The sequence below is a fragment of the Callospermophilus lateralis genome, chromosome 18 (genome assembly GCF_048772815.1).
Source record: "Callospermophilus lateralis isolate mCalLat2 chromosome 18, mCalLat2.hap1, whole genome shotgun sequence".
Classification (NCBI taxonomy): Eukaryota; Metazoa; Chordata; class Mammalia; order Rodentia; family Sciuridae; genus Callospermophilus; species Callospermophilus lateralis.
In genome coordinates, this window is record NC_135322.1 from 49,767,447 (window position 1) to 49,782,934 (window position 15,488).

At 40.7% G+C, this 15,488-nt stretch overlaps 1 protein-coding gene and 1 pseudogene across 2 annotated transcripts in view; one reads left to right on the forward strand and one right to left on the reverse strand.

The window, feature by feature from the left end:
• Ranbp10 (RAN binding protein 10) overlaps positions 1–15,488 on the reverse strand; it is a 67,609-nt gene that overhangs the window by 38,059 nt on the left and 14,062 nt on the right. For both annotated transcript variants that reach the window (XM_076839638.2, XM_076839637.2), the window contains exon 3: positions 5,768–5,820. In XM_076839638.2, coding sequence (XP_076695753.1) covers positions 5,768–5,820 — 53 coding nt within the window. The remainder of the gene's footprint in view (positions 1–5,767; positions 5,821–15,488) is intronic.
• On the forward strand, positions 482–580 carry LOC143384575 (U6 spliceosomal RNA; annotated as a pseudogene).

Consider the following 15,488-nt stretch of genomic DNA (forward strand, 5'->3'; position numbering starts at 1 on the left):
GGCTCAGTGCCTGAAACGTAGTAGGTACACAATAAACTCACAGTCATCATGGTTATGTTGAAATAAGATGCTTTTTGTAAAGAACAGAAAGATCCTAGAACACAGGGGCAATTTGGTCACCAGCAGCTCCAACAGGATCAAAGTGCCTGAGTGGCCTGAAAGAGTCTATGTTCACCCATTGCCATGATGGTATCAGAGGACAGCATTCCAAACTCTTCATGGAGAAAATAATTGCCTGGTGACAGTTCTCCAGAAGCAACACAAGGAGCCTTCTTAGAGATGCCAATGCTGCTGTTCTCAACCAAAGCCCAGTCCAAAGAAGACAGACCTCCAAGGAAATGGGAATTCCCCTGACAAGTTTCCCTGTAATGCTGGAAGGGCCACCCCACAGGGCTATTCCAGGGCACCCTTAGCCCAAGATCAAGAGTGATCCTTTCCATTCTATTGGCCCCTTTCAGGATAAAAGAACATTGCCTTTTGCTTGCTTCAGCAGCATATATACTAAAATTGGAATGATACAGAGAAGATTATCATTCTGTGCAAGAATGACACGCAAATGCATGAAGCATTCCACATATTTTTTTTAAAAAATGCTTAGTAAGAGCTAAGCTTTTTAAAATAAGATATTTACCATTAATAAAACCTGTGGTGTACTATTAAAAAAAAAAAAAAAAGAACATTGCCTGCCATCACTTAGAATGAATGCTAAAGCAGCAGCCTGTTACTTGTCTCCAACCAACAATCCAGGCTGGCTGCCAGGACTCTAGGAGGGATTCCCAGGGCACTTCACTCCTACAACCAGCCAGAGGGCTTGATGCATCCCCTACATTTCAGTTCTTACACCTGCTGAATTCTTATTCTGACCTGTAGCTCCTCAGTGATACCTGGACATCCAGTGGCTACTCCTCAAAAGAGTTAGGACTGAGCCCCACCTCCCAGCCCTCCTTCTGTGCTAGGCATAATCCATATACCTAGCTACAGGTGACCTGCAGAAAATGGCACAAAGGGCCCTTGTTAACTGCTGAGAACCAGATTGCCAAGAATAAAAGATCCTGGAAAAGAAGGGCTGCCTCTCAACTCAGAGCAGACCTGCATCCCTGGGGGAGGAGGGCACTCACACTCAGCATTTGCCACTTCTCAACCCTGCTGTTCCCCACCACTGGCCATTTCATTCTAAACAGCTCAGGAAATCACACCATGGGTCTGCAGATTCCAACAGTGCAACATGCAGGAATGGCCCTCTGATGCTATACTCAACACTCCTTGTAAGATAAAACATAAGGAGAAAGTACACATGGTAGAGGGAAGGTACTAGAGAAGCTGTGACAACTAGGCAGTCAGAGCAAATCCCATTTCACAGACTATTTCTTTACTTAAAAAAAAAAAAAATAGCAAAAGCAACTGAAAAACTAAGGGCTGTGTTCATCCTTTCCTTTAAAACTTTCTTTTTGGAAGGACAAGTGGACAACCACCCAAATACTGAACATCTTAATGCAGATTCAATAAATCACAAAAAACAAATATGGCAAGAAAAAAAACTGATGATAAAAATTAATGTGGGGGGGCTGAGGTTGTGGCTTAGTGGTAGAATGCTTGCCTAGCATGCATGAGACACTAGGTTCGATCCTCAGTATCACATAAAAATAAAAAAATAAAGATATGTGCCCACCTAAAACTAAAAAATAAATATTTAAGAAAAAAAAAATCAATGTGAACTTGAGCTCTGAGACCACAAGGCAAGCACAACTGCTCCTGTGGACATGTTAATACAGAAATACAAACTCCTCTTTCAAAAACACAACATGGTTTTGATTCCTCACCTTCATTCAACCAACCCCAATTACTAGATGCCTACTCAAGGCCAGCAGGACTATCCCATTACAACAGGTATAAAAGATCCCATGTCCTGCAAAAAACTGAAGTTGGTGCACAGGACTCTGGCCATGTGGGGCAGTGTCAAGAGTCCAGGAAATCCTACTCCCTGCTGCCCAGCTCCTGGGGGTTCAGGAAGGGAGGACAAAGAAGAAGTCCAACAGTCTTTCCTCTGCCCTGTCCTGGGAACCTTCAGACACAGAGTTCCTCTTAGCTAGGTTTTGGCCCTGTTCCCCATGGGAAGGCTAAAACCAGCAAGGCTGATAGTCCATGTCCATGCCTACAGTCAGTGCCCACAGCAGTAGCCTCCCTCTCCTTCTCCTGTTCCCACACTCTCTAGCACACCTTTTCTCAGCTCCAGTTAGAGTCCTGCACTGGCTGCTCTGCCACTCTTTTTTTTTTTTTTTTCTTTTTTTGGGCGGGGGGGGGGGTACCAAGGATTGAACTCAGGGGTACTTTGCCACTGAGTCACATCCCCATCTCTATTTTGTATTTTATTTAGAGACAGGGTCTCACTGAAATGCTTAGCGCCTAGCCATCGCTGAGGCTGGATTTGAACTTGTGATCCTCCTGTCTCAGCCTCCTGAGCTGCTGGGATTACTACTCTTATAGGAGGATTCCACCCACCATCTTCTCTGCCCAGCACTATTCATCTGGCCCATGGCTGCTCAAATCTTCCAACTCAAAGTCCCTGACTTGGCACAAGACTCCAGGTAACACCATTTCCAATACTCTTTTCACCTCTGGTATACAAATCTATAAAACATAGATGATTAAAAAAAAAAAAAAAACCCAAGTATATAGAAAATTATATGATAGATCAGGAACAAATCCAATACTATATATTTTATAAAAACTTACTGCAATTGAGTATAAATCACCAAGTACTTGTTTAGAGGCAAACAATATTATATTTCCTGAAAATGATAAAATAAAGTGAGATTCTGCCGATTAAAGATATAATTCGTGGGCTGGGGCTGTAACTCAGTGGTAGAGCACTTGACTTGCAGATGTGAGACCCTGGGTTTGATCCTCAGTGCCACATAAAAATAAATAAATAAACAAATAAATAAATATATTGTGTCCATCTACAACTAAAAAAAAAATTTTTTTAAAAAAAGATACAATTTGTGTGTATGCAGTGCTGAGGCTCCAACCCACAGTATCACACATCCTAGCCAATTACTCTAGCACACAAATACACCCTTAGTCCTAAAATGTAATTAAATAATGTTCAACCATGTGAGAATTACAGAGCAATTTACTCTCTTCAAAGTAATCTTGGTAAGCAAGAAATTTCAGAATAAAGAGTGTAGTAAATATATTAAAATGAAAACCTAAATTGATAAATCAAAATTTATGAATAGATAAAGAAAAATCTAAAAGAAATGTCTAATGATAAGCATTTACTCTTATTAGCAAATATTAAAATATGATGACATAATTATATTAGAATGAGGGGATATAATATAATAATAGTCAAAGGAAAGATGGATAAGGAAAGCAAAAGCAGAAGCATAAAGCCTCAACAAAATACTAGCAAGATGAATTCTGCAACATACAAAGAAGACTCTAATAAAACATCAATGGGGCTGGGGTTGTGGCTTGGTGGTACAGCACTTGCCTAGCATGTGTGAGGCACTGGGTTCAACCCTCAGCCCCACATAAAAATAAATAAAATAAAGGTATTGTGTCCATCTATAACTAAAAATGTTTTTAAAAAATCAATACATAAAGATAAGTTCTAGGGGCTGGGGATGTGGCTCAAGCGGTAGCTTGCTTGCCTGGCATGCGTGCGGCCCGGGTTCAATCCTCAGCACCACATACAAACAAAGATGCTGTGTCTGCCGAAAACTAAAAAATAAATATTAAAAAAATTGTCTCTCTTTTAAAAAAAAAAATTCTCTCTCTCTCTCTTAAAAAAAGACTTTAAAAAAAACTATAAAAAATGTTTTTTTTAAAAAAAGATAAGTTTTATTTTATACATTTGTAATAAATAACCCAAAAATGAAATTAAGAAAATATGTTCATAGTAGCATGATGAGTAAGATACTTGGGAATAAATCTGACAGGCCTATGGTAAAATGTTTGCCTCGCATGTGTGAGGCCCTGAGGTGGAACACAGTACCACAAAAAAAAAAAAAGAAAGAAAGAAAAGAAAGGAAGGAAAAAATTAAATTGAACCAAAGAAATGCAAAACTTATACCCTGAAAACTATAAAACATTGCTGAAAGAAATTAAAGTAGATCTAAATAAAGGGGGAAATATCCCATGTTTATGGATCAGAAGACTGAATATTTTTAAAACGGCAATACTTCCCCAAATGATGTACAGATTTGATGCCATCTTTATCAGAATCCCAGCTGACTTTTTTTGTTTGGGGGGAAAAGGACAGTACTAGGGATTTAACCCAGGGGTGCTCTACACTGAGCTACATTCCCAGCCCTTATTTATTCTAAGACAGGATCTCACTAAGTTGCCCAGGCAGGCCTTGAACTTGCAATCCTCCTGCCTCAGTATTTATACCAAGTCCCAGCACTATCCTTAATAAAAAAAAAAAATGTAAGATAGAAGCAAGAAAAGAAATGTCCTGCCCCTGTCAACAGTACAGTCATGCCAGGCACATGATGGCATACACCTGTAATCCCAGAGAATTGGAAGGCTAGGCAAGAGGATCACAACTTCAAGACCAGCCTGGGCAACTTAACAAAATTTATTTAGCCACAATTCAGGATTGCTTATACCGCCATGCAATAATAGGCTTTAATAGTTACTTATATATTAAGCCATAAAAGCTTCTTTTCTCCATTACCAAAGCAGAATAAAAGTTCAAAGGGCACACTGAGCTCTTGTATAACAGAACAGCAACACACAATATGAAGAGGTCAAACCTACCATGCACATTCTGATTAAAAACAAAAGACCAGCTTTCACTCAGATCACAGTTTAAAAAAAAAAAGTCAGATTCCTGACAATTAATTGAATCCTAAGCAACTGTAAATTGCCAGTCTTTGAAATCATCCAATTATAGACAAATCTGTGGCTGATATCAAACATAAATTGGAAAAGACACAAAAGTTGAGGTATTATTCCCTATTGGGAAAGCTAGTTGCCTTCTCTGTGTCACAGCACAAAGAATAGAGGGTCGGGGCAGAATCATAAAATCTTTACATACCTCCACATTGATATCAGGGCAGTTTACAATATGTCACTTCTGCCACTCAAGGGACAAATGGACTTAGGGCCATCATCTGGAACCTATCAGCTCATGGTGGAGACTTCTGACTCCTCAGCTGTGCTCAGGCCAGGACCAGGCATGAGCCCCACTGGGCAGAAAATAGTTGAAAAGGTATGGGGCTGGTAGAAAAGAACCATCTACAGGTCCACAGCATTTCACTAATCCAAGGCTGCTGTCAACTCAAGAGCTACAAACTCAGACATCTTAACTCTTATCTATTTGTTCAGAAATCACCTCAACCACATTCCACATGGGAAGCCACTTAAAGATCAAAGTCTTTAACAAAGAGTAGTAACAAAGAAGCCAGGCTTGAAGTACATGCCTCCCAGTACATGCCTGAGTCCCAGGCCGATAGGCAAAAATCAATGAGAGCGAGAGCTACTAAGGTGTACCCTCAATGGAGGCAAGCTCAAGTCACTTGGTTTTGACTGCAAACAGTTCAAATTCCATGAATGACAATCACTCATCAATTAATTTTTGGAATGGAAGGCCACACTATCTCAGCCCAATGGCCAATTTCAGGATCCTCCTCTCAATGGCTTGGCTTGAGATAGGCACCCAGCAAATAAAGTCCTCCCCAGCCTCTCGACTGCTGCTGTCAACTCTAATGGATGGATCAGGAGAGCAAAACATATGTTCTCTGCAATAGTGACTCACCAGGAAGTCTGTTCATGTTGACTCCTTGAGCTGAGAGTCCTATTCCCATGTACCTTCAAAAAAGCACACACACACAAAATTTGGTTATCAAGTGATTATAGATCTCCCTTCTCAAATATTTCTTGTTAAAAGAAAAAAAAATGGAAAAAGCAATGAATGTGGACTCTTTTTTTGGGAAGAGGGAGGACAGTACTAGAGGGTGCTCTAGCTTTTTACTGAGCTTTTTGTTTTTGTTTTTATTTTACTCCAACCTTTTCTAAATTTTTTTAAAATTGTAGATAGACATTACACATTTATTATATTTATTTATTTATTTATTTATTTTTTAGAGAGAGAGAGAGAATTTTTTAATATTTATTTTTTAGTTATCGGCGGACACAACATCTTTGTTTGTACGTGGTGCTGAGAATCGAACCCGGGCCGCACGCATGCCAGGCAAGCGCGCTACCACTTGAGCCACATCCCCAGCCCCATATTTATTTATTTTTATATGGTGCTAAGGATTAAACCCATTACCTCACACCAGGAAAGTGCTCTACCATTGAGCCTCAACCCCAGCCCCTCTTTTTTTTAAGACAAGGTCTTGCTATGTTGCTGAGGCTTTGCAATCCTCCTGTCTCAGCCTCTGGAATCACTGGAATGTAGGTGTATGCCACCACAACCAGTTGAATGTAGACTCAATATGCTAGTGGCTTTAAGATAACCTTTACATTTTGATTTTCTTTCCTTCCTTTCTTTTTCTCTTCTTTCTTACTTTCTTTTTTTTGGAGGGGGGGCAGTGCTGGGGATCAAACCCAGAGCCTCACATATGCTTGGCAAGCACTCTGCCACTGAGCTTCACTCCCAGCTTATACATTTTAATTTCCTAATGGAAAGCATCTTAATGCCTTTACAGCTAGAGAAACAGGAGGCAGTGTGAATAAGCATGAACCACTGGCTTTGGCTTCAGAGAAAAGTATCTTGAAATCCTGGTTTCTAGTTGCTTGGCTTTTTTGGCTCCAGCTAAGGCAAGCAGAACCTATTTCTAAGAAGTACCTAAATATAATAGCTTGATCCTATGTTGTGATTAGCAGAGTAATACAAGGTTAAAACCCACAAGGACAAGCTACTCTGCACCAAGGACCAGGACATAGAAAAAGTACTGCCAGGCTGATCTCTTTTACATTGTCAAGACCTCTCACACAAAGCTTCTCTGCGTATGTCAAAACTCATTGCCTGCCAGATATGGTGGCACATGCCCATAATCCCAGAAACTCAGGAGACTGAGACAGGAAGATTGCAAGTTTGAGGCCAGCCTCAGCCATTTCACGAGGCCCTAAACAACTCAGTGAGACCCTGTCTCAAATAAAAAATAAAAAGGGTTGGGGATGTGGCTCAGTGGTTAAGCACTCCTGGGTTCCATGCCTGGTACCAGAAAACAACAACAACAAAAAAAACCTCATTATTCATCCCCTATACATTTACCACTGGCCTCCTAGATGATACAAAACTGAGAGGTGGTGCGGCATGAGCCGCCCAGACCTCTTTACTCTTCCTACCTCAGGTGCCTAAGCAATTAAGTTATCCACAGCAAGGAAGGGCCCATGCTACAGCAACTCTCAAAGATGTCTGACTGGCAAGAGAGGCAGTCCAAAAAAAAAGGAATTGAATATTTTTTAGTCTTTTTTGTTTTCTTTTCTTTTTTCATAGTACTGAGGCAAGTGTTCTACCACTGAGCTACACCTCCAGGCTGGGCTGTTTTTGTAGTAAACAAAGAAATAGGAATTTCCCCCAAGAAATAAGTTATCACCTTCTAAGAGTGAAATAGCAGAAATTCACACATAACACCTGATTCTAGCCACATGAATGTCAACCAGTAGTTGTGCTCAAAATACTCAAGACCCCCCAAAACTCCATTCAAGGAGGCAGCTGAGGTGTAGCCTTGTAGTTGCATAACAATGTGAATGCATTTAATGTGGCTTAACTGTATACTTAAAAAAGATTAAAATGGCCAGGTGTAATAGCATACAAGTGTAATCCCAGAGATTCAGGAGGCTGAGGCAGGAGAATCATGAATTTGAAGCCAGCATCATCAACTTAGCAAAACCCTCCTCAACAATTCCTTCATCAAGATCTTGTGTTAAAATAAAAAATAAAAAGGGCTAGGGAAACAGCTCAGTGGCAAAGTGCCCCTGAGCTCAATACCCAGTTTAAAAAAAAAAAAATGGTTAAAATGGTTAATTTCATGGGTATTTTATCACATAAAAATTATTTTTAGGACTGGAGTTGTGGTTCAGTAGTAGAGCACTTGCCTGGCATGTGTGAGCACTGGGTTCGATTCTCAGCACCACAGAAAGATAGATAGATAGATAGATAGATAGATAGATAGATAGATAGATAGATAGAAAGAAAGAAAGAAAAAAGAAAGAATGAATAAAGGTCCATTGACAACTTAAAAAAATTATTTTTAAAAAGTAATTATAAGGTGGCTGGGGTTGTAGCTCAGTGGTAGAATGTTCACCTTGCATTTCTGAGGCACTGGGTTTGATCCTCAGCACCACATTAAAAAATTTTTAAAAAATAAAGGTATCGTTTCATCTGCAACTAAAAAAAATTTTTAAAGGAAAAAAAAAAAAAAACTTAAAATAAAGAGCTGGAATCCTGGCTCAGTGGCAGAACACTTGCCTGGCATGTGTGAGGCCCTGGGTTCGATCCTCAGTTTTGTATATAAACAAATAAAAGATCCATTGACATATATAGATATTTAAAAAATAGTATGGAGCTAGGGTTGTGGCTCAGTGGTAGAGCACTCGCCTAGCATGTGTGAGGCCCTGGGTTCAATCCTCGGCACCACATAAAAATAAAAAATAAAGTTATTGTATCCAACTACAACTAAAAAAAAATTAAAAAAAAAAAAAAGCAATTATAAGGGGGATGGGGTTTTAGCCCCTGCCAGTGCTTTATCTGCAGTAAATGTCCTTTTGCTTTTTTCTGGCTGGCTGCACCTCCGTATTTTGGGAAAGAAGCCTCTATCATTCAAACAGAAGACCAAACAGGGAGAGAAGGATTTGACCCAAGTAATGCACTTGTCTAGCATGTATGAGGCACTGGGTTCAATTCTCAGTACCACATATAAATAAATTAAATAAAGGTCCATTGACAACTAAAAAATAAAAATAAAAAAGCAATTATAAGCCTGACATGTTGGCACATGCCTGTAATTCCAGCAGCTTGAGAGGCTGAGGCAGGAGAATTGCAAGTTCAAAGACAGCTTCAGCAATTTGTGAGACCCTGTCTCTAAATTAAACATAAAATGGGCTGAGCGTCCCTGGTACCAAAAATATTGCATAGGGTTGCCTTAATTTATCTATTTCTAAATGGTTATACTTTCACATTCTGACTGTCCCTGTTAAAATTTTGCAAGGAATCTTTCCACAAATATTTCTCCATCTTGGACTATATCTTGCTCCCCCATTGTGCTCTACACACTTATGTAGCGGTTTCCTAACCCTAACACTCCCAAGGTCCTCACATGATGATACCCCTGCCCCTGCCAGTGCCTTATCTGCAGTAAATGTCCTCTTGCTTTTTTCTGGCTGGCTGCACCTCCATATTTTGGGAAAGAAGCCTCTATCATTCAAACAGAAGACCAAACAGGGAGAGAAGGCTTTGACCCAAACACCCGTCCTCTGAAAACAGCAATTCCCATCACGCTGGATAGAGAGACCAGGCAAAGACAGACCGATATGTGGCCCTAATAACCTGGCCCACAGGGTTTAAGAGACAGGAAGGGGAAAGGAAAAGAAATAGTATTTCCATGAGGGAACTCCATAGCTCAAAGAAAATACATATTTTGGGTTTTGTTTGTTTCATTTTTTGGTGGTGCTAGGATTGAACCCAGGGCCCTGATTGTGCTAGCCAAGTGCTCTATCACTAAGCTACACTCTCTGGCACTTTTTGTTTTGAGATAGGAGCTCATTATATTGCCCAGGCTGGCCTTGAACATGTAATCCTCCTTCCTCAGCCTCTAGAGTAGATGGGATTACAGGTGTGAACCATGGTGCATAGCTGTTGTTTTGTTTTAAAAGCATTTGGGACACAGAGTTGGATCCTTAAAGGTCAAAGACGTGACCTAATATACAGCCTGTACTAGACAGAACTGCTTAGCCCTTCCCAGAAACACACAAACTGCCTGCCAGAAGGGGACAGCTTCAAAAATCATCAGGAGATGGAGCTGTGCAAGCCTGATGGCAGGATTCCCATTAAATTAAATCTTGCACATTTTCCCAGAAAAATTGCAGCCCAAATAATCAGCTTCCTACTTTACATGGTAGAGGCTGCCAAAACTGGTCTCCATTCCCTTGATGTCCCAGCTGACCAAGCAGCAGACAACCCCAACTGTCCTGCAGTCATCAATCTAACATAGTGCAACATAGCAAGAGGTTTCCCAGACTTGGATGCCAACACTCATCCAGTCCCGTTCAGAGGAACCTGGGCCTACTATGCCCAACATGGCATGTGGTCACACTCCTGGCATACAGGTTTCCTGACTCTAAGGTGAGAGCTTATATTGATATATGATTCCTGGGTGACCCTTCACTGCTTAAATCTAGTGCAATAGGGTGGGTCAAGGGTCATCCAAGAAGAGTTATGCTTGGTCACCAGCGACAGGTCTCTGGTGCTGCAATGTTCCGTGTGTGGCTCTGTGGGAACCGACAAAGCACCTGTGCTCAAAATACAAGTTATTCCAGGTACAGTGGTACACCCTATATACCACCCTATATACCCTATATATACAAATTCAAGGCCAGCCTAGGCAACTTATCGAGAGCCTCTCTTAAAATAAAAATAAAAAAAAAGTCTGGGGAAGTAGCTCTGTGGTATTAGCACCCCTGGGTTCAATCTCCATACTCCCATACTGCAAAAAGAAAAAAAAAAAATTTTAAATACAAGTTGCTTAGGGAAATAGGGTTATAGTTCAGTGGTAGCAAACATGCCTAGCATACATGAGGTCCTGATTTTGATCCCGCACCTCAAAAAACAAGAACAAAGCCAGGCGAGGTGGCACACACCTGTAATCCCAGCGGCTCAGGAGGCTGAGGCAGGAGGATAGTAAGTTCAAAGCCAGCCTCAGCAAAAGCAAGGCGCTAGGCAACTCAGTGAGACCCTGTCTCTAAATGAAATACAAAATAGGGCTGAGGATGTGACTCAGTGGTCAAGTGCCCCTGAGTTCAACCCCTGGTACCAAAAAAAAAAAAAAAAAACCACCCAAGAACAAGTTGCTCAGGCTTCCCCACAGGAAAAGCTTCCTCTACCTCTAGCAGTGAATCCTCAACACCTTCCTGTAGACTCTCTGCTCCCCAGGTAGGATAGTGTTTCCTACTGAATGCCTGGAAATCTTCTTACAAACCCCCGTCTCTCAACTGGAGAATCTTAGTGGATGAACTAAAGGTAGAGCATCCAAAAGAAGCCAACACCTACCCACATTCTGGCAATCTGCCACCTCCAGGTATCAATGACACGGGGAGCAGTTCTACAAGAGCCCAACTTAAATACTCAAATGAGGCCAGAGCTGAGTCATGGTCCAAGGGGAAAAAGTTCCAACTCTTCAAACATTAGGTGATAGTAAGTCTTTTATAAAAAAGTAGGATGTTCTAAAAGTACAAAAAGATTAGGCTCCTATCTTCTAGCAATTCTTCTACCCTAGGAGACAAAGATGCCCACTCTTATCACTTCTATTCAACATATTAAAAAGTTCTAGCCAGAACAATTAGACCAAAAAGGAAAGAAAAGAAAGAGTATCCAAACTGGAAAAAAGGAAACAAAACCATCTCTGTTACAGGTCACAAGAGACCACCCTAAATTCTACCACACGCGCACACACACACACACACACACACACACACACACACACCATATCACACCACACCACACCCAACCTGTTAGAGCTAATAAGTTAATATTTAAAAATGATCTTAAGGGCTGGGGATGTGGCTCAAGCAGTAGCATGGTCGCCTGGCAGGCGTGCGGCCTGGATTCAATCCTCAGCACCACACACAAACAAAGATGTTGTGTCCGCCGAAAACTAAAAAATAAATATTAATTCTCTCTCTCTCTCTCTCAAAAATAAAAATGATCTTAAGAAGTCAAAATACTTACAAACTGAAAACAATATAGTGTTACTAAAACAAACTAAGGACAAAAATATAAAGATAGCCCTTGATTATGGTTTGGAAGGCTTAATCTTATTTAAGATGTCAATAACTCCCAAAGCAATGTACAGATTCAATGTCATCTCTATCAAAATCCCAATGTCATGCCAGGCACGGTGGCACATGCCTGTAATTCCAGAGACTCAGAAGGACAAGGGAGAGTATCATACGTTCTAGGCTAGCCTCAACAACCAGCAACTTAGTGAGATCCTGTCTCAAAATAAAGAAATAAAAAAGATAAAAAGACTGGGAATGTAGCTCAATGGTAAAGTGCCCCTGGGTTCAATCTCCAATGATGTATTTTGCAGAAATAGAAAAATCTATGTGGAATCCCAAAGGACACTGAGTAGCCAAAACAATCTTCAAAAATAATAAACTGGAAGTCTCATACTTCCTTATTTCAAAACATTAATCAAATAGAGTAGTACTGGCATAAAGATAGATATATAGATCAATGAAATAAAATGGAAATGGAGCCCAGAAATAAACCCTTACATATAGGCAACTAATTATGACAAGGGTAATAAGACTATTCAAAGGGGAAATGGCAGTTTTTTCAACAAATAGTGATGGGACTTCTGGACAACCATAAACAAAGAACAAAGTTATACATACACAAAAATTTACCCTAGGTCAAAACGGTTAATTAAGATCAAAGGATAAAACATAAAGAATGAGAATATAACTTATAGAAGAAAACATAGGGGGAAAGTTTCACAAAATTGAATCTGGTAATGATTTCTTGAATATGATACCAAAAGCTCAGGCAACAAAAAATATAGATGAACTGGATTTCATCAAAATTTAAAACTTTTGTACATTAATGAACATTATCAACACAGTGAAACGACAGTGGAAACACATGAAATAAGAGAAAATATGTACAAATTATATATCTGATGATGGGTTCATATCCAGGATATATATAGAACTCCGACAATTAAATAACAACAACAAAAAACCCTGATTAAAAAACAGATGAAGGATTTATATAGATATTTCTCTAAAGAAAATATACAAATAGCTAATAAGTACATAAAAGGATGCCAGATGTAGTGGCACATGCCTGCAATCCCAGTGACTGGGGAGGGTGATGCAGGAGGATCTCAAATTCAAAGCCAGATTCACCAACTTAGGGAGAAGGCCCTAAGCAACTTAGTGATACCTTGTCTCAAAATAAAAATAAGAAAAGGACTGGGAATGTAATTCAGCACCCCTGGTTCAATCCCCAGAAAAAAAAAAAAAAGGATACAAAAAGATGTTCAACCAATCATTCAGGAAAAATAAATCAAAACCGCAATGAGATACTTTAGGCTGCCAAAAATAAGACAATAAGGAAAGGGCAGAATGAAAACCCTAAACCCAAACATGTTCTCCTAGTCACCTAATGTATTACCTTTATATCTAAGGAACCAGAAGAATAACACTAGAGCATCATCTAACACTGTATTTCCTCTGGTGATCACTGGAGACATTTGAAAATGACCGAGTTTTGGGTAGCTGTTGAGTCATTGCTAAAGTTCAATAATTTAGTAAAAAGATGTGCAGCTCTCTGCTTTCTGATTATCCTGTGAGCTGCTTCCCTCTGCACACACACTCCACCGTGAAGTTCAGCCTCACCTTGAGCTCCAAGGAATGGAGCTGTTTATGGATGGAGACCTCTGAAACCACACTAGGGAGACAAAGATGAATTTAACATGGTCCTTAAAACCTCTAAATCAGTTGAGAACACAAAGTGACCTAAATAAATAAGCTAATATGATGATGATATTCATGGCTGACTTAGAAGTGGTGCTTCTCTAGAGCCCTGAGGAATGGAGCCAGCCTTCTACAGACAAGCTAGGAAACCTTGAGCCCTCTAATAAACGTTATCTCCTCTAAATAAATAAATTAATAAATAAAATTTGAGATAAATTTCTCTTTAGAGAGACCCTGAGGATATTCTTTTTTTTTAATATTTATTTTTTAGTTATTGGCGGACACAACATCTTTGTTTGTATGTGGTGCTGAGGATCGAACCCGGTCCGCACGCATGCCAGGTGAGCGCGCTATGGCTTGAGCCACATCCCCAGCCCCCTTGAGGATATTCTTGCCTTCCACAAAGATCCTACAACAGTACAGTGCTGCGGACACAATGATGGGGGCATAGACTCTGTACTGACAGTATCAAGCTGGGATGAGCCAGAGAACCAAAGTTTACTGACTCAAAGAGGGAGACTCACTAAGAAAGTGAAAGTTGAGCTAAGACCTGGTAAAGGAGATGAAAGGAAAAAGAAGAAGAGCCATGCAGAGTGTGCTATGCAGAAGCAGCAGAATGTACGAAGGCATACAGGCAAAAAAGGAGTCACAGTGTAGCGTAACAGGCTGGGCATACCTAAAAACAGCCAAAGCTGGAATAGTAAACGGGCTGTGCATGCATAGCCTGCGTGCTTGCTTAAGGAGTTTGAACTTCAGGGGGAGGTTAATGGGAAGCCACAGAAGGGGTATAGCAAGGGCACAGCTGATCAAACAGCCCCTATGTGGAAAATGGATTGAAGAAGCAAAACTGAACACTACCAAAGTCATCCCAGTAGAAGATGACAAGGGTTAGACAAGGACAAGAGCAGTAGGGACAGAATGATGTGGACAGAGCCAAGTGTTCTCTAGAACATAGTGAACTAACTGTGGAGGGGAGGAGCTTGAGAAACCCAGGACATTGCCCAGCAAAATCAGTCGCTAGAGCAAAGTCAATTCTCTGAGACCACTTGGAAATTCTGGAGCCAAAGTGCTCAATCAAAATCACCCCTAGTGGTCATTTCCCAGCTCTGCTCTAGCCCTGGCATTGACAGCATGCACCAACATTTGAATAAGAAATATACTTGCAAGAAGCAAATATGTGGAACACTTCCAGATTCAAATCTCACCTCTTCCCTTCTATTCACCATGGATCCATGGGCACACCACTTGGCCTCTCAGGTAACAGCTGTTTCAACAGCTAATATCGTGAGTCCAGAGAGCCCTCAGTGCAGCCACTCCCCAGGAACAAAGGAGAAGCTGGGCTTGTGCTCAAGAAGGAAAGATGGTAGATGACTATTTGTACGACCCCATTCTGTCCACTAATTCCACAAGTGTAGGCTCTTCCACAATCTGGTATATTAGGTCATTCTCAAAGGCCTGAATCTTGGGACATCTAAAAACAAATGCCTCTTTACTTGGAATTGCCAAGGAGAAAGGAGATGAGCATTTGCTTCCTTGTGCTAAAGGGCGAGGTTATACTAGGAACATAAGAAGATGCAGGCTGTCCTGGGCAATCTTGCAGGGAGGGAGGTAGCAAAGGTTCCCACACCCAGAGCAGCTAACAGAATAGAGAAAGCAGTCTGGTGCCCCAACACTTCACTTCTCCATTGGCCTTTCTTTTCAGGTAGCAGGATATAGCTTGAGGAGCCTGATGGGATGGGAGCAGGGGAATACCCCACAGCAGGACTGACAGTAAGGCAAACCCATCTGATTTACCCCTTCTTCTATACTGCAGCAAAATGGAGAGGAAATAC